The following is a 19,860-nucleotide window of genomic DNA, read 5'->3' on the forward strand; positions in this document are numbered from 1 at the left end:
TAAATGCCAAAAAGAGTTTATATTTGCTTTTTTATAAGTAATAAGAAGTCAATGGGATTTATACTTTGTAGGCAACTGACATGCTTAGACCTAGGCTTTAGGAAAAGCATTTTGTTAGTTGTAAAGAGGATGGATAAGAATGGTGTAAGACAAGGCAGAAAGATAATTAGGAGGTCATTAAAGCAGATCCATGCATATCTTGAAGGAGATAAAGAGTGGAGGACTGAAAATCTACTGCACTTTTCAGAGAGGTACTAATGAAGGCCTTACAAACGCACCTGCAGAAGAGAGGAGGAGGGAAGGGATGACAAAGATTACTGCAGAGATGGAATCAACAGGACTTGGTCACTCAAGAATGAGCAATGAAGGCAAGAGAAGAATCAAAGAAAGACAACACCAAGGCTTCAAACATGGCAGATTTCTTGGATAGCAGTGGCAATGAGAGAAACAGTAACGTCCAAAGGAGGTGAAATTTTAAGGGGGAAAATAATATGTAAAATAATAATCATTGATAATAGTGGCAAATTAGAAGTGGCAGGAGAACATTCAGATAGAGATTTCCTGCAAATGGTTGGAGATGAGGACCTGAGCCTCAGAAGGTGGTCAAGGCTGCAAATGCAGATTTAGGATTCATCTGCTAATTTCTGATAATTAATGTACTTTTTCCCAAAATTTTATTATTTCGTCAGTGTAGGGAGTTCCCAGGGAGTAAGACCCTCTACTCATGCCGAAAGGCACCTGCTCTACAATTTATCAATCAATCGACAAGTTATCTACCAAGCACCCACTACATATAAGCACTATACTAGGCATTGGAGATATAAATACAAAGAAAGAAACAATTCCTACCAGAAAGAAGCTCACCTTCTAATGGGAGAAAGCAACCAGGACATATATAAAGAATATTCAGCATAAATGTAAAGTGAATAAATACAAATAAACACAAGATTATAGTTGCCAATATTTGCCCTATGCACCAAGAGGTTAAGTGATTTGGCCAAGGTCACAGAAATTGAACTTGAATTGACTCCAAATGTAGTTCTCTATCCACTACACCATGCTGACTCTCAAAAGAAAGTAGAGATTATAGGTAGGGACTGATAAGGACTTTCTATGCTAGAGAATATAAAAAGAGGGGAAAAATAGAGAGGGCTAAGGACAGAACCACAGGAGAGATAATATGAAGGGACTTGAAGGAGATAAGGTATTAGTGAAAGACACAGAGAAGAAGCTATTAAAAGATAGATAAAGCACCCAAGAAAACATGGTGTCACTGAAGCCAAAAGAGGAGAGAGTAGGAAGGGTTAGTCAATAGTATCAAATGCTATGAGGGTTGAAGATGTAAAATGGAAAGAGGCCATTGGATTTCTATATTTTCAATTCAAATTTCTTTCCCTCCCTCTTCACCTTCTGCCACTCATTGAGAAGGTGAGAAATATGTGTATCCATTTCTTTCTCTTTTTTTGGAGGCAATTGGGGTTAAATGACTTGCCCAGGGTCACACAGCTAGTAAGTGTTTGAGACTCAACTTAAACTCAGGTCCTCCTGACTCCAGGGCCAGTGTTCTATCCACTGGGCCACTTGGCTGCCCTATTTCTATTTCTTCATAATCCATTCAATGTTATCCTGCTATAATCTGATTTCTAACTGGTTTCTACTATTCTTCTGAAACCAATGATTTTCTAATCAATAAATACAATTGACTGCTCTTAACTGGTCATCTTCACTCTAGTTTCTTCCCTTTGCAATCCATCCTATATTTAAGACTATGACCATGACCAGGATCACATTCTGGAAACACTACTTTGCTTACTCTCACCTAAGAAATGTCAGTGGTTCCCCAATTCTTCCAGAATACTATAGAATTGAAATCTCTTCAATAGGCACTCAGAACTCTCCACAGTCAATCCCCTACCTACCTCCCCAATCTGTACTACATCCCTACGTTAACCCTTTACTCCAGTCAAACTGGCCTATTTACTAACCAGCAAAAAAAAACCCAACAAAATCCCACCCTTACAAATTCTAGGCTCAATATTTTTGCTTAAGCCATTTCCCATGCCAAATATACTGTATGCTACTTCAAGAGAATGTTCAAGGGCCACATTTGCCGGGAAGTCTTCTAAAATCACCCCAGCTTTCTGTGATTACTCTCTCCTCTGAAATCTTATAACACTTACTATCCATGCCATATATATGATACATTATTTTATCTCTCTATGTCCTTTTCCCCAAACAAGTCCTGTAAGGGCTAAGATCACGTCTTATACTATATTATACCATCAGCCCCTAACAGCACAAAGTTCTACATAAGCAAGCATTCAAATCTGAAACACACTTTAAATTCCTCAAGGGCACAGACCATGTTATTTATGTCCTCTGATTTGGTGATGAAAAATTTGTGTCTTTCAATGAATAAATATTTGTTTATGATAATGAATCTGCCTAAGTAAATATGGTCTAAAAACTTCACAATAGTCAAGAGAAGGAAGGTACCTCACAAGATCAGAATGAGAAATAATAACAAGAGAGTAAACATGATTAACACTGATCCCTCTTAAAGATGGAAGATGAAGCCTCAGCACCCTGGAGAAAATATTGTAAAGCTCCAAGAGAATCACAATTTGTCACTTTTCATCAACATAGTCTCACCTGTGAATATTGTGTGTACTTGCAGTAACGAGGATTCCATAACACATTAATGCCAACACAAAGAGGTGTATGGAATACCTTAAAACAAAAAGAAAAAAACAGTCATGAACACCCTTGAAGCATGTAAAATTTAGCATAGCAAGCCTATCATTTACCCATTGCTCCACCTCCAAATCAGCTAAAACTTCTTTTGAATAGGTCTGCATTTATTCCAAAGGAAAATAACAAATCAACTACCAATCATTCTATGAGTTAAAGAGGTTGGATTCTAAACTGGCTCAAGGACCTGATGATATTATTTGTAAAGTCTAGTAATTAAAGTACTAATGGTCCACTGTAGTAACCAAAATCCATAAAGACTCACACCATTGTTTTATATAGAATTGATAGTCTGGAAGAAAAGAGTACCTTAAAAATGAACAAAGCATTGCAAGTTAATAGGTAATCAAGATTGGATTTTAAGGGGCCTTTCCCTTATGGCTGTTCTAGAGAGAATGTAAGCTTCTCAAGGACAGGAACTATCACATTTTTGTCTCTGTATCACCAATGCCCAACACAGAACCTTTCACATAGTATGGGCTTCGTAAGTATCTGTTGAACTGAACTGAATTGAGATCAGTCTTCCTATGTCATATGAGAAAGGAAGAAACTATATACCCCAACCCACCTCTGGTCTGCCTACCCACAGTCCATACTCCCGAAATTCTCAGAAGTGAAATGATCTTAACAAGCCCTGGTTCCGCAGATTCCCATTCCTAAGAGTTCTGCCAAGTAAGATCTTACCTGGCCCCCTGGGCAGAAGGTGGTCAACCCCACAAAAAAACTTCCTTACTGTCAATCAGCCTACTTAAAGCTGGACATAATAGCAAGTATCCTCCCATGGTATGAGAAGGATATACTTTGTTTCAGTTAAGTCAACTAACAGCAATGATAAGAAAGAGTCATTTGGGTTTCAGACTAGATCTTGCCTTCAGATAGGTAAAGGGGGAAAGTAAAGATTAAACTATGAGACAACTACAAGAAAAGAGAAAATGCTCCCATAAAACTGGTAAATAAAGAACACCAGGTAAACAGTCTTTTCTGTCAAAGAGATAGCACCGTGTTTCCCTGGGACCTATACCACTGCAGTCTTGGCTCTAGGCAAACTGCCTAAATAAAAAGATTAGCCACATTTTCTCTAATAGTAATGCAAGAAATACACAAACATGAATAGCAGAAATAAAATGTTTCTCTGAAAAAGAAAAAAAAACACTTTTTTGCTTGTTCATAACTGTCTCTATGGAAGAAAATTTTAACAATGTTCAACTTACTGCCTTTGAAAGAATTATCAGGCTAAAGCAACTGTTAGGCTAACACAGTAAGTATACGAAATTTCAGATAGCATAGTGGTGGATAGATAATGACATCCAAATGGTAAGTAATGGTATTGATGAAGTTTGATACTCACCATCCAAAGCAAAAGATGACAAAATAGATTCCAAAAATGGCGGCAAAGGCATGGCGGACAGCAGAGCTTGCCTTCTCAGGACTCAGGTAGATGCGAAACCAAAAAGCAGCAAGTAAAGCAAAGAGCTGGCATGCCACAAAATTCACCTGGAAAAACAAAGGTCAAGATTAAATTCCTTTATTACATAGATGCCTGTGTATGCAGGTGATCATGCATCTTAATTTTTTAGACTTTAGGTGGGATTTCAGAAACAGCCCTTTCTCCGCCTAATTTGGCACCCACCTCAGGTAAGTATAGATGGCTAGACAGAAACTATGCCTCATTATACCAGGGGGAATAAGGAATACATAAGCTTTTGTTTTTTCAGCTACTAAAGACCAGTGAAAGTTTCTTTTCTACCCCTACCAAAAGTTTTTACTACTTGATGTCAAAATGAAATTTAAGCTCACCATGAAATTAATTGGCTGTTTGTTTTAACCAGCAGTCTAACTTATAATTCCGGCTCTGAATTACAGACCCATCACAAGGAAATAGCAAATATCCCCATGTAGGGGTTATTTCCCTAAAGGATGCAAAAAGGCCTTTCCACATTAAGCACTTGATTACTATTAAATATCACTTTGATTGAATATTCTTCAGATTCTCTCTCAAACTGATAGATGAATATCATTTAAGGAACATTTAAATTCAGGTTTATTTCCTTTTAGATTAATTTAACTTAGAAGCAGATGTTGCACTGCTTTAAGCTTTACATGTCAAAGCAGTTAAATTATACAAAATAAATCACTTTCCTGGGAAATCTTCAATGACCTCCTCTATTATATAGCATATTTTATGGGGGAAAAGGTGAAAATACAAAATAATGTCCTGGGCCTGAGGAAGAAGATTACTTTAATCCTAAAGAAAAAAAATTATCTCAGTTTCAAACTTAGATAAATTAGACTCCAGACACACAGAAAGAGCTAACCATTAATTAAAACAAGAAACAGAAATTATCCATTTGTTTTACATAATTGCAATGTTTTTTTCCTGGATATTCCATCTAAATACTTCAGAAGTGATTCATGTGGAGGGTACTCAACCAGAAAGAGAATTAGCGAATGTATAAACATTTGACTAAACTTAGACACCAACAATGGTTGCCAGTGAACTAACTGCACCGTCATCGGTGTGATTGCCTAACTGGAGAATCCTTTGCATTGGGGCAGGTCTAGTGAAATACCACTTGATCTAATCCATTTTCCCACACTACCCAGCTACTTTCCCACCTTTTTTTCATGAGCACAATCAAACCAGCAAAATGAAATCAGAGAATTCATGGTCTTTTTCAAAATATTTGCTGAACTCATCATATTCCCCCACACAACAGCCCCCCACCCCCCCCAACCCCACCCTCACCCCCACCTTCTAACTTCCCCTTCTCTGTTAATGGTACCAACATTCTCAGTCAACCAGGTTTGAACACATGGAGACTCAGCAACTGATTGAATATAAAATCTCTCTTCATTATTTAGGGGCATACTTCTCCACTCTTACTGCAGTAAAAACAGAAAAGGTCCTTTCAATCCCTATTTTCCCCATCCCCCTTTAGGTGACAGGGAATTACAGAAGACCTTCTATGGAAAGCCAGGGTGAACAGAGACTCTTGGCTTCACCTATAATGGTAACTACTGTCCCAACCTAATAAGCAGACTTATCAACACTTGTTCAGTCAGGTAGTGACTAAAACTTGAATCCAGCCAGCAAAGATCCTCTTATTTATAATAACTTTCTGGAAACTAATCTGACTTTCTAGGCTGTGTACCCAGAAGGGTCTGAATAAAATGGATAAATAAAATGAATAAAACTAGGGTTTTTTTGAGGCCTCCATGTAAGATTCCTCTGCAGGCAGCTCTTTCTCAAGGTCTTAGCTGGAGGATTCTTCCACTTTGGGAAATCTGAGCGCATTCCCATTTAGTGGAAGTTCTTTTTGCTACCATGTGGTGGCTCTCTCTGTCCTTGGTGTTGCCACGATTTGGACCCAATTCCTCCACAGGATACACATGGCATAGTCAGCACAAACATGGAGCCCCAGGGCTGAGGCAAAAAGAGGGGCGTAGGAAAGGGGGATTCCCTATAAACTACAAAAGAGGAAGGTGATATCAAACAGTGACCACTTGTGGCTATGAACCATATATCTTTCCCCAAGAGAGGGGGACCCAAGTCCCTGAAAGGATGATAGACAGATGACAGGTACACCTGAAGGAAGAGAGGCTGGTCTGCAAAATCACTGGATATGCCTTAAGACCAATTTCTTACAAAAATTCTTCAATTTGTCAGAAAGTCTTTGCATATGTAAATATAGGTAACTGAAAAACCCATACAGAATCTTTTTTCTCAGACAGGTGACTGCAAAAGACAAGGGATTTCCAGAAGACTTTATAAGGAAAGACAAAGTGAACAAAGGGACTCTCTCTCTTAGTTTTTACTATTTGGTTAAGGGCTATCTGAAGACAGTCAGCCAGCAGAACTATCACCACCTGACCATACAGGTGGTAGGTAACCTGGCTTGAACCCTGTTGGCCAACAAAGCTTCTTTATCAATATTATCTATAATTGTCTGGCAAACTAATGGATTCTCTAGTTTGTAAACTAGGGACAGTCTGAATAAGGGGAACCAAATACCCTAATGTGGCTATTTGAAGCTTCGGTCCAGATGGCACCAGTGACGCAAAAGGTTTCCTACATGTAACAGTTTTATAGGCTCTTTCCTGGGGCCTCTCCCTGCTGTGGGAAATATACACATTATCTCCATTCAATAAAAACTCCCTTTTTCTACTCTTTTGTGGTACTTGTTTTCCTGGTGCTCTCTCAATCTGAACCCGGATGCTTCATGAGCTATACCCTCAGCACAAATACAAAATACATACATACACACTCCCCATATTAATCCAGCCTCAGATACTAACTAGCAGGGTAACCCTGAGCAAAGCTTTTAACCTCTGTCTGCCTCATTTGTAAAACGAGGACAATAACAGCACCGGCCACCGAGAATTGTTGTGAGGATCAATAATTGTAAATCACTTGGCACAGATCCTGTCACATAGCAATCAATGCCGTATAAATGTTAGCTGTAATTGTGAGTTGCATATCTTTTTTTTTAATCTAGCCCAACTGAACAACCAGTCTGACAACCTGCATATGACTCACCATATGGGCTTGAAAAATTATTCCTGCTTGGTCAAGATTGCAGATCTTGAGATCAGCAGTGAGTAACCCAACAAAGCCACAAACAATGTCTGAGTGAACATGATGTTATTCTCCCAGCCCTGAAGGCTCATGCCCAGAGGTGTACATCCAGAACGGAGAAGGAAGTTTACTCCACCCAATACGTCAATCTTCCAATATTGACTGACACCTATTACCTTACTGATGGGCTAGGTGGAGCAGTGGATAGAGCGCTTGGCCTGGAAGAGGAAGACTTCCAGAGTTCAAATGCAGCCTGGTACACTTAGTAGCTGTGTGAACCTGGACAAGTCACATAACCTTGCTTGCCTCAGTTTCCTCATCTGTAAAATGAGCTGGAAAAGGAACTGGCAAAACAATCCAGTATCTTTGCCAAGAAGACCCCAAATGGGGTCACAACTGAAACAACTGCATGACACAACAACATTGTATCACGGGACACCGTACAGAAGATACAAAAGAAAAAGAAGTCATAGCCCCTGCCTTCAAGGTACTTGTAATCTAAAAGGTGACGAGACATATATAAATGACTTTAAAACATTTAGAAAAGTATCAACAAGCATAAATTAATATAGTATAAACACGAGGCATTAAGTATTGAAGGATGTACAGTAGCAACAAGGATTAGGTAAAACTGATAAAGGAAAACTTACTAGATTAGGTGGTGAAGTGACTGGACTGGAATCAAGATCTGAGTTCAAATATGGACTTACTATCTGTGTGACTCTGGGCAAGTCACTTTACTCCTGACAGACTCAGTTTCTCCAATGGTAAAATAGAAATCATACCTCCTAGAGTTGCGTAAAGATCAAATAAGATAATATTGTAAAGCCTTCAGCATGGTGGTGCCTGGCACAAAGTAGGTACTTAGTAAATGCTTACTTTTCTCCAAGTACCTTCAAAGGGTGACCCTCCAGAGATTAATCAGTTCAATTCCATCATTTCACAACGATGATAAAACTGAGGACTAGAGAGGTCTAAGGTCATACAAGTAACACATAGAAGAGCTGACATTTGAAGCATGATCCCCTGACTTTAAATCTAGTGATACAACACACTGCTTTTTATTTTTTCCCCCAATTCCTATGACAACTGGATTTCTCATTTGGCAAAATGAATAATCCATTCCCAACCATTCCAAGTGACCTCACAACAATTCAGACGATGAGAAAGTACTCCTATCAAATAGAAAGTAGGGGAAAATCAGCTGTAGTCAAACTCTGGAAAGTAAGCCTCTGGCCCCAGATGATGCAGGCTTTAAAGCCAAGTGCTTCTCAAGCACATGAAGTTCATATGATCTCTTTACCCATCAGAAAGAAATGCAAATCATAGGAAGCTATGACATTATGAGTAGAACTAAACAGTTACTTCCTGCATAATGTTTCCCTTCAAACTCAGGAAAGAAAGCATTGTCAGGCATCAAAGAAAGTGACCTGTGGTTGATATCCAATCAGTCAATAAGCATTTATTAGGTGTTTACTACATGCCTTCACTGTGCTCCCACAAGAAAGCTTTATCTATTGGCTCCCAGTTTCTTCCTCCTCTCGCCCAAATCACCTTATGCCGCGGTCAATGACTATAATTTTTCTCCTAGTATTTAGGGTTACTCTTCCACATGTGACAAAGACAGAAACGAAGCAACAGATTATTATATTCCCTAGAGACAGGGTATATAAAGCAGGTTGGAGAGGATGAAAGAAATCATTTTTCAAATGCTCTATCCTAAATGGTTAGACAGCTCTCAGAGCCAGACCTGTAAGAAAGACAACTTTACCAGGACCCAAAGGGAATGAAAAATGTATACTCCTTTAGTAAACTCTCCACATTTTTGTTGGAGTTTTTTTTAATCCCCACATTCAAAGTTTTCCTTTTCCACTGATTCACTCCAGAGCAGGAGGGTAAAACTGTCCTTCCATTCTTGAAATCCAGTAATTTGTTCTCCACAATCAAAGCATTGTTTGGGTGTTTGTGCATAAGGAAATAATGCAGCCCAGGACAGTCCAGATGTTTTGCTCAGCCTCCCAAACACAAGCTATACTGACATAACCCACACTTAATAAAAGACTGGATTTTCCACAACTCTTGTGAGATTTTAGGGAAATAAAACACACATTTTTTTTAAGGTTTACCAAAGCATTTAACTTCTTGTTTCTTGAATCAAAGGAGTAATGATAGTGTCATTTTCTAGTGACATTTTTAATTAAATTCTTTTTTCTTAATGGTATGTGCTGGAGGTATGGAGGTCGGGATGGGTTCTTTCCCCCCTCTCTTTTCCCTAATAATCACTGTTTCAAGAATAAGAAGGAATTTTGCCATGAAAAAAAAACACATTTACACACACCCCTTTGCCTCAAATAGAAAGATGTGGGTACACTGCTCTCAACAAATGACAAAAATGAATACTCTATGATGATGTCTCCTGTTTCAGAAGCTTACCAGGGAGGAGCAGGCAATCCTTTCTCCCTGGAATGTATCCTCTCTGAACACTGCCTTATATGTGGTGGATTAGAATAGCTCCAAAGACAAAACCAGATGAATTAAACAATCTCTTTATTTAAACAAGCCATGCTTTTATTGGTGATGGTATCTCCTTGGCAAATAGGAAAAAAGGGAAGTTGAAACTTGAATATTATATAAATAAATCTTAAATCAGGAAAAGGAGATCACTGAAAACAAGCTCTTCATTTTCTAACTTTTTAATAATTTTACATTGCCTTTTCTGCTGTCACCTCTGGCCACCACTCCACCCTTTATCCATTCTTTCATACAGTAAATGAAGCCTTTGTACATTTTCATTCCAAACTCCTTCAGGCCTGTCAGCAAGAAATGCCTTTACTTTGCAAACAGCCAATTTCTTCCATGCTCCAGTAGACAAGCAAATATTGAAGAAAAAAAAAGTTTCGTGATCAGTGTGCATAATTCCCAGCCAAAAGAATCTTCCAATTTACTTATATGTTCCCTTTGGTTCTCATTATTCCAGAGGGGAAAAAATACTAACAAATGAGGTGACTTGAGCAGCTCAATTAAAGTCTCTGTTATGATACATGAAAAAACAAGTTTCACATGCTTCTTGCTCTCCAGGACAGAAGATAAATGAATGACATTCCCACAGGGACTGTTAGAGAACCCTCCACTGCAGAATGAATTATGGCTTAACCCAGCACCATGCCAGATCTTTTGATTTTCTTTCTTTCCTTTCCTTTTTTTTAAAGAGAGTCCCAGATCACTACACCTGCCACAGACCTGTCAAAACTCACTCATCAAACAACAAAAGAGTAAACTTATAAGGGCTTTATATACCTTTTAACATTCCGGGGTGAGCTAATTCAAACTGCACTTTTTCTTAGGTCTCTTACTGGAATTCTTACTGGAGGCTTGGTCTTTTTGTCTTTTTTAAAAAATTATTTTTATCTCATTAAACATTTCTCAACTATATGTTTAAAAAAAACCTTTAGCAATGATTTCTTTTAAAATTTGGAGTTCCATAGCATCTCTCTCCCTCCCAGTCCTCCCCCTCCTTGAGACGGGAAGCGATTTGATTTTGATTATACATGTGAGGTCATGCAGAACATATTTCCATATTAGCCACAGTGCAAAAGAAAACACAAACAAAATAAAACAATGAAAGTTTTAAAAGCTAAAATTAAATGCTCCAATCTACATTCAGAGATCATCAGTTCTCTTTCAGGAGGTGGACAGCATTTTTTGCCACGGGTGCTTTGGAATTGTCTTGGAGTATTGTCTTGATCAGATTAGCTAAATTTTTCACAACTGATCATCCTTACAATATTGCTATTACTGTATACAATGTTCTCCTGGTTCTGCTCACTTCATTTTGCATCAGTTTACTTAAGTTTTCCGAGTTTTTTCTGAAACCATCCTGCTCATCATCCCTTATATCAAAACAGTATTCTATTACAGTCGTATACCACCACTTGTTCAGTCATACCCCAGTTGATGGGCATCCTCTCAATTTCCAATTCTTTGGAAAGAGCTACTATCAATATTTTTGTATAAGTAGGTTCTTTTCCCATTTCTTTGATTCTTTAGGATATAGACCTAATAGTGGTATTGCTGGTAAAAGGGTATACATGGTTTTATAGTCCTTTGGGCGTAGTTCCAAATTGTTCTCCAGATTGGTTGGACAAGTCCAAAATTCCATCAATAGTGCATTAGCGTCCCGGTTTTTAAATATCCCATCCAGCTTTTGTCATTTTCTGCTTCTATCATGTTAGCCAATGTGGTAGGTGTGAGGTGGTCTCTCAGGGTTCCTTTAATTTTCATTTCTCTGATCAGTAGTGATTTAGAGCATTTTTTCACGTGACTGTTGATAGCTTTGATTTTTTCTTCTGAAAATTGCCTGTTCATATCCTTAGACTATTTATCAACTGCAGAATTGTTCTTATTTTTGTAAATTTGGCTCAGTTCCCTATATATGCAAGGAATGAGGCCTTTATCAGAGAAACTTGATGGAATTTTTCCCCCAGTTTCCTGTTTTCCTCCTAATTTTAGCTGCATTGGTTTTGTTTGTGCAAAAGCTTTTTAATTTCATGCACACAGAATTATCTATTTTATTTCATGTAATCCTTTCTATCTCTTGTTTGGATACAAACTCTTCCTTTATCCATAGATCTGGCATTTTTCTGCTCCTCTAATTTACTTGTGATATCACCCTTTATGTCTAAATCATTTATCCATTTTGACCTTATCTTGGTATACAGTGTAAGATGTTGGTCTATGCCTAATTTTTGACCAACTCCTTTTCAGTTTTCCCTGTAATTTTTGTCAAGTGTTGAGTTCTTACTCCAAAAGCTTGGATCTTTGCATTTATCAAACACTAGGTTACTATGGTCATTTACTACTGTGTATTGTGCATCTAATCTATTCCATTGATCTACCATTCCACTCCTTGATGATTATCACTTTGCAATATAGTTTGAAATCTGGAACTGCTAGCCCACCTTCCTTCACATTTTTTTCATTGATTCCCTTGGTCTTCTTTTTGCTCTTCCAGATGAATTTTGTTACTATTTTTTCTAGCTCTGTAAAATAATTCTTTGGTAGTTTGATTTGATATGGCAATGAAAAAGTAAATTAATTTGAATAGAATTGTCATTTTTATTATAGTGGCTCAGCATGCCCATGTACAATTGATATTTTTTCAGTTGTTTAGATCTGACTTTACTCATGTGAAAAGTATTTTGTAATTGAGTTCATATAGTTCCTGGGTTTGTATTGGCAAGCAGACTCCCAAGTATTTTGTATTGCCTACAGTTATTTTAAATAGAATCTCTCTATCTCTTACTGCTGGATTTTGCTAGTAATATACAGAAATGCTAACAATTTATATGGATTTATTTTCTATCCTGCAATTTTGCTAAAGTTGTTCATTGTTTCAATTAGTTGTTTAGTTGATTCTCTAGGGTTCTCTAAATATATCATCATATCATCTGCAAAGGGTGATAGCTTTCTTTCCTCATGGCTTATTTTTATTCCTTCAATTTCTTTTTCTTGTCTTATTGCCACAGCTAACATTTCTAGTACAATATTCAATAATAGAAGTGAATGGAAGACATTTTTGCTTCACTCCTGATCTTACTGGGAAGGCTTCAAATTTATTCCCATCATAAATAGATTTTAGAATTGCTATGCTTTCTAGTGTTTTTATTAGGAATGGGTGTTGCAGTTTGTCAAAGGTTTTTCTGCATCTATTTATATAATCATGATTTTTGTTATTGATTTGGTCAGTTATGCTGATAGTTTTCCCAATCTTCAACCAGCCCTGTATTCCTGGTATGAATCTCATCTGGTTATAGTCTATGATCTTTGTGATATGTTGCCAGAATCTCCTTGCTAAAATTGTATTTAAAATTTTTGTATCAATGTTCATTTAGGAATTTGCTCTATAGTTTTCTTTCTCTATTTTTGCTCTCCCTGGTTTAGATATCAAAACTATATTTGTATCACAAAAAGAATTTGGACTCCTTCTTTACCATGTTTTCAGATAGTTTATATACTACCAGGATTCATTGTTTCTTAAATGTTTGGTAGAATTCACTTGTGAATCCATCTGCTCCTGGGGATTTTTTCTTGGGGAGCTCATTGATGACTTGTTCCATTTCTTTTTTCTAAGATAAGGTTATTTAGGTATTCCGTTTGCTCTTCTGTTAATTTGGGCAGTTTATATTTTTGTATACTTGTCCATTTCACTTAGATTGTCAGTTTTATTAGTATGTAATTGGGCAAAATACTCCTAATAACTGCTTTAATTTCATCTTCATTACTGGTACATTCACTCTATTAATTTTTAATACTAGTAGTTTATTTTTTAATCAAATTAACCAAAGATTTATTTATTTTATTGAGTTGTTTCATAAAACCAGCTCCTAGGTTTAGTTATTAGTTCAATGGGGTTTTTTTTGCTTTCAATTTTATTCATCATTCCTTTGGTTTTCAGGGTTTCCATTTTGTTGTTTAATTGGGGATTTTTAATTTGTTCTTTTTTAGTTTAGAAAGTTGGTTTTAAGACTGCATAGGGTGAGGCTGGAAGGCATAGCTGAGATTGCTGGAATGGAAAAGTTCTTTTAACTCCTCCCTCTCTCTGTGTCTTATGTAAACACTCCTCTGAGTCTTAATATATACAACATATATCTGCCAAAGCAAGTCCAGCCTGAGTCATCTTCAGGCACACTGAAACAAGGTGATCCTGTGTGAATTCTCCAAGGGAGAATCCCATTTAATTTGGTCCAGTTTAAAAATTATAGGAGGTAGGTTTTCTGCATCCTTACACCCATAATTTTTTTACAACACACACACACACAATTTCTCTGTATAAAATTGGGACAATGAAAATAATAGCTCACACTTAAATGCTTCAGGATTGACAAAGTACCCTCTCCATAATGACCCTATGGGGTGGGCAGAACAAGTTTTATTATCCCCACTTTTGAAAGGAGAAAACTGAGGTTCTGAGAAACTAAATAATTTGTCTCTGATCACCCAGCTAGTGTCTGGGACAGCATCGGGCACTTAATAGCCTTTTGACCTAGCGCAAGTGTCTTAACTTCTCTGGGCCTGTTACCTGATCTATAAAATGGGGAGTTGGACTAAGAGCTTCTCTAAGGTCCCTTCCAGCTCTAAATCTTCAATTCTATAAATCAAACTGAAGTCTCTTGATTCCAAGCCCCAAGTGCTTTCAACTATCCTGTATTCTCTCTCAGAGAAAAGAAGAGAGAAAAAAAAAAACTGAACACATCTTTCCATGCTCAAGGGGAAAAAAAAAAACTCCTAAATTCTTCAAATGTCTTTCTCTATTCATGGACTCCTCCCCTCTTCAAACAATTCTACCGATGTATCCTATCAATAGTCAGGATAGACAGAATCAAAGAATCATGGGGTGTTTAGACTGGAAGAGATCTAAGAAATCATCTACTGAAACCCACTTATTTTAAAAAGGAGGAAACCAAGCTGCCATAGAGGCGAACAATATTTTCCAAAGTCACATACGGCTCATCAGTGACAAAGCAACGATTACAGAACAGGCGATCTGCCAGCAAAGGCTCCTGGCTTATGGAGTGAGTGTCAGTATGAATAAAAGAATACAAAGGAGTGGCCTCTAGCCCCCACATGCCCTTCTGCCATGTTGATGTTTTTTTTTCTATAATTCACTACAAGAGATAGTTTCTATTATCTCAAGTTAGAACATAAACAATCCTGAAAGTTACCCTAGAATCACAGAACTTTTAACTTCAAAGATAGCTTGGAGATCATTTAGCTCAACCTTCTGTTTAAAAATAAAGAAACTGAGGCACACAAAGAGGTAAGGCTCAAAGTGTCATATCTGATTAGCGCAAAAGGCAGGATTAGAATTTGATGCTGTTCAGTTGTATTTCAACTTATATCCAACTCCTTATGTTCCCATTTGGGTTTTCTTGACAGAGGTACTGAAGTGTTTTGACATTTCCTTCTCCAACTCATTATATAGCTGAGGAAACTAAATCAAATAGGGTTTTCCTTTGCTTGAAGGTTTCTAGTATGGAAGAACTCTTTACCTTCCAAGGAGATCCATTACATTTTGGAAAGACTCTAATTATTAGGAAGCTTTTAATAATCATTATTATTAATTATTAATTAATAATTATTAATATTAATAATTATTGATACTAACAATTAACAATTCCTTGCTTCAAGCTTAATTTGCTTCTTTCTCACTTCCACCCTAGTTGCTCCTAGTTCTATTCCCTGGGACCAAGTAGAAAAATTCTAGCTTCCCCCTTCCACATGACAATCTTTCAAATATTTGAAGACAGACCCCATGCCTCAGCTAAATCTTCTCTTCTCCAAATTAAATATTCCTAGCTCCTTCAACTAATTCTCATATGGCATGTTCTCAAGGCCCTTCTTGACCCCTGAAAAGCCTTCAGCTTATCCATGTCCTTCCTAAAACATGACACACAGCAGAGCGCTATATTTTAGGCTCCACAATACTTTAGATGTGGTCTGACCGGGGCAGAAAAGACTTTAAAAAAAAAAAGAAAAGAAAAAAAAAAAAGAAAGGCTTTTCCTAGTCCTGGATACTATGCCTCTTAAAACAGCCTAAGACTATATATACTACAGTCCTTGGCTGCCATATTTCACTACCGACTTAGCTGATGACCCACAGATCTTTTTAGATTAGGGGCTATCTGCTTCTGCCTTCTATGTCTTATACATGTGAAGCCGATTTCTTATCGAACCAAATTTCATCACACTTATATCTGGCCCAGTGTTCTGGTTTAGATCTCTTGGGATCCTGACTGTATCATTCAATGAGTTAGTTATACCTCTTAGCTATGTGTCATCAGCAAATGGCATAAGCATGTCGTCTAAAATATAAGTCATCAATTAAAATATTAAATAACACTGGCCAAGAATAACAACTTGGAGTATTTAGCTGGGGACAATTTTCCAAACCAATATCAAATTACTATTCTTTGGGTCCAGTCATTCCAATAATTCTAAATCTACCTACTATACCATAATCTATAACTTCCAAAGGAATAACATGAGAAATTTTAGTCAACTGCCTTGTTCAGCTCTATCTACGGCTGTTTCCTGATTTACCAGCTTAGTATCCTCAGGGGAAAAAATAAAAAAATAAAGTTAGTCTGGCATAACCTCTCCTTGATGAAGTCGTATTGATCACTAATTCCTTTTCTAGAGATTCACTAACCATCCCTTTAATACTGTAGTCTAGAACAGAGGTGTCAATCTTGTTCTGAACCAGATTAAAATATAATTGGGAAATGTTTAACAAAATAAATAAAAATATAATACAACATACACAATGTCAATTTGTAGTTTTCTAAGTCAATATTCTGGCTCCACTTCTATTTGAGTTTGCTACCACTGTTACAGAATTTTGCTAGAAATCAAAGTCATGCTTTCTGGCTAGTATCTTACAGCTATGATTCTCTCCTCCTTTTTTGAAAGCAGGGTTACATTTAGTCTTATACTGCCCTAAGGTACTTCTCCCATACACCATACTCTTTCAAAGATTACCATACATGGCTCAGCAATCGCACCTGTCCTTTCAGTACTTTAAGATACAGTTCATCTGTGACAGGTAACATGACCTCACCAAGGGTACTTGGTGTTCTTCCACTACCTTTTACTTATCTTGAGTATCAACACTCTATTGGATATGTTTACACTTTCTTTTCCACTCCAACTATCATTCTCCTTGGCAGAGAAAACAAACTGAAAACTCGGCAACTCTGTTTTCACTCCCTCGTCTGTCTGATTGTTTTCCCCCTTTTTTGTGTCAGGGGCACGTGGCCAGCCTGCTGATCTCAATGTTATCAAAATCCTAATTTATCAAAGAAAATGTTATAGGGAGGTCTCCATTCCATGGAGACCAGAAAAAATATAAGGGAAGACTATAGCAATGAAAAAAATGTAAGGGAAGACTAAATTGTTTGTTTATTTTTAGAGGTAGGGAGGTATTGCAAGCATTTTTCCTTGGGCAAATTCTTGAGTCATAAATTACATCTAGGTCCAACTACACTTTGTTGGCAGAGCTGGGGAAATAAGAAAAATTGTAGGAGAACAAGAAATACAAATTGACTTGTGAATAAAATTTACCCCATACATGTAGTGTCATCATACTGCAAATGTGTGATATGTATATATCACAGTGGCATCTTCCACCTAATAATTTGCAGGGTTCACCCTTTTTCTTTTTATTATGCTAACATGTAGGATGATGACCCCACTTATTAGTGTTCTTTTTCTTTTCAAATTACCTCATTTTTAGATAACTATAGATAGATATGCTGTATCCTCACTCCTCAACCCCCACCCCAGAAGAATGGAAGCTCCTTCAGGGCAAGAATTGTTTTGCTTTTGTATCCAGAGAGTCTAGCACAGGGCCTCCCACACAACACAGTACACACTAATAAATAATAATAAATCAATATTTAATTGAACCATAAGTGTATCTACCCAATAATGAAAGTGTGTGTTTGTACGAGTATAAAATGAAACTTTGTAATTACAAAAAATTTGAAAGATAGAATTTCTCATTAAATTGGTAGCAGGCTCTAATTACTCTCCCTGTCAACTCTCTTCCATGGCTTATCTGTTCACATAAACACAGTGCCATCTGAACATCAGAGTCAGAATTTAACAAGTCAGATGCTTGCAGGTAGGACCAGAATTTACTGTCAAGGCTTTATTAACATGGGATTCCTTCACAGGAGCCTAGGTCTAGAGTTCAAGGAGACTTCAGAGACCATCTTAGCCCAGGGTCCTTTGCCTTTTTTTGGTGTTGAGGACCCCTGTGGTAGTCTGGTGAAGGCTACATACCCCTTCTCAGAATTATGTTTATAAAAAGCATAAATAAAGTACACAGGGCTACAAAGAAAACCAAGTGAAATTGTTATCAAAATAATTTTTAAAAACAAGTTCAAGAACCCAGGTTAAGAACTTCTGATCTAGCCCAACTCTTTGATTTTACAGATGAGGAGAGTTTGTTTTCTCTCTGCCGTGTTGCTAAGCAAGATGGGCTCTTAGCACTTAATTCAACAAAGTGCCCTTGAAGAGTTTGGCTTTTGTTTCCTTTGAGTAATTCAGTGTATTTCATTGAGTCTTACCAGGTGCTAAGCCCCAGGCCCAAACCCCTATTAGGTGTAAAACCTATGTGGGTGTGGATTGGTAACTAAGGTGGGGCCCAAGGTGGGGCTAACTGAGGGGAGGTGCTAACTCCAGAGCCAATCACAGGAGCCTAAGTTCCGGTCATTCAGATGACGTTTGCTTTAAGAAGAGAAGACAGAGCCACTTGCACAGGGCTCTCACTCTTGCTGGCGTATGGAGACTCTGGGCAGCTGTAGCTAAGAAACCCTCCAGCTCCTAAACCCGGATGCTGAGACTTTGTTAAACTCTGGTAATTATGTATTGGGATTTGAATAAGACAAGGTCTGTCTGTCGATATTTGTACTTTGTTTGTATTTTGCTCTGAAGTTCAGGGTGCTGGTTTTTTCCCATGAACTAAGTGCATGATATTTGTATGCTGAATTAAAGTAAGCTTGTCAACCCCTTAACGCTGCTTTCCTTACTAAAGCAGATCAAAAGAACCTGTGCTTTTGCAGCGTGTTGGCAGCTTTCTGGGTGCTGGTTGTTGGTGGACACCCGCACAGAAGCTGCTAGCCGGATTGTTGAAACATCTGCTCATTTTTTTAGACTAGACCAATTATTTCATTGATTCTCTGGAACTCCTGGTGAGGAGACTCCCTCTACCAACATAAATGGCATCTACTCTGCAATTCATACCTTTAAAAATTACCTGGGGTACTTAAAGAAGAAATGACTTGTCAAAGATCACACAGCCAAAGTAGGTTAAAGGTAGAATATAAGCCAGGTGTTCATGACTACAGATCAAGCAATCTAGCCACTATGTAATACTGACCTTCCTGTTCATTATTTTAATTCAGATCAATTTTGAAAAAAGATAAAAACTGCAAAAGTTATGTGTTCTTTTTTAAAAAGCAGAGCAGGGAAGAAAGAAAAAACCTGCATCCTCTTCCATAGACAAAGTTAGGTAGGGAACTTGGGTGAAAAGGAAAGGTAGTGGCAATGAAAAACCACTAGAAAATATCTGTGAACCAAGCACCACAGTTTTCAAGTAGAACAATAGGAGTCATGGGAAATAGTAGGCTTAGGGTGCCAAGGGTTGGAAAGAACATAAAGAAACCAAAAGCCATGGAGCAGGGTTGAACAAGATGGCTTCTACAAGAAACCTAAGAATCTAAGATTCTATGGGGGTGAAATGATGCACTAATTTCATAATAAATTCCCGAATAATTCAGAAGTCAGCTTCACCACTGTATCCAACCTGACTCTCATCATGCAAGTAACATATCTTCCTTCCCTCAACCTGATATGAGTTTAACACTGTGGTTTGAAAAGGCCAGATATATTAAGACAACATTTAAAATAACTGCATTCCCTGGTTTTATCTTAGACTTCTTAAGCTTTTGAAGCCTCAGGAGATAAGTAAA

The 19,860-nt window shown here is 37.5% G+C and overlaps 1 protein-coding gene across 1 annotated transcript in view; it reads right to left on the bottom strand.

Annotated features, from left to right (window-relative positions):
- Positions 1-19,860, bottom strand: part of MBOAT1 (membrane bound O-acyltransferase domain containing 1) — a 131,992-nt gene that overhangs the window by 70,232 nt on the left and 41,900 nt on the right. The window contains exons 2-3 of the mRNA XM_036740830.1: positions 4,100-4,245; positions 2,653-2,730 (exon numbers count right to left, since the gene is read on the bottom strand). Coding sequence (XP_036596725.1) covers positions 2,653-2,730; positions 4,100-4,245 — 224 coding nt within the window. The remainder of the gene's footprint in view (positions 1-2,652; positions 2,731-4,099; positions 4,246-19,860) is intronic.

Source organism: Trichosurus vulpecula, chromosome 1 (assembly GCF_011100635.1).
Source record: "Trichosurus vulpecula isolate mTriVul1 chromosome 1, mTriVul1.pri, whole genome shotgun sequence".
Taxonomy (NCBI): domain Eukaryota; kingdom Metazoa; phylum Chordata; class Mammalia; order Diprotodontia; family Phalangeridae; genus Trichosurus; species Trichosurus vulpecula.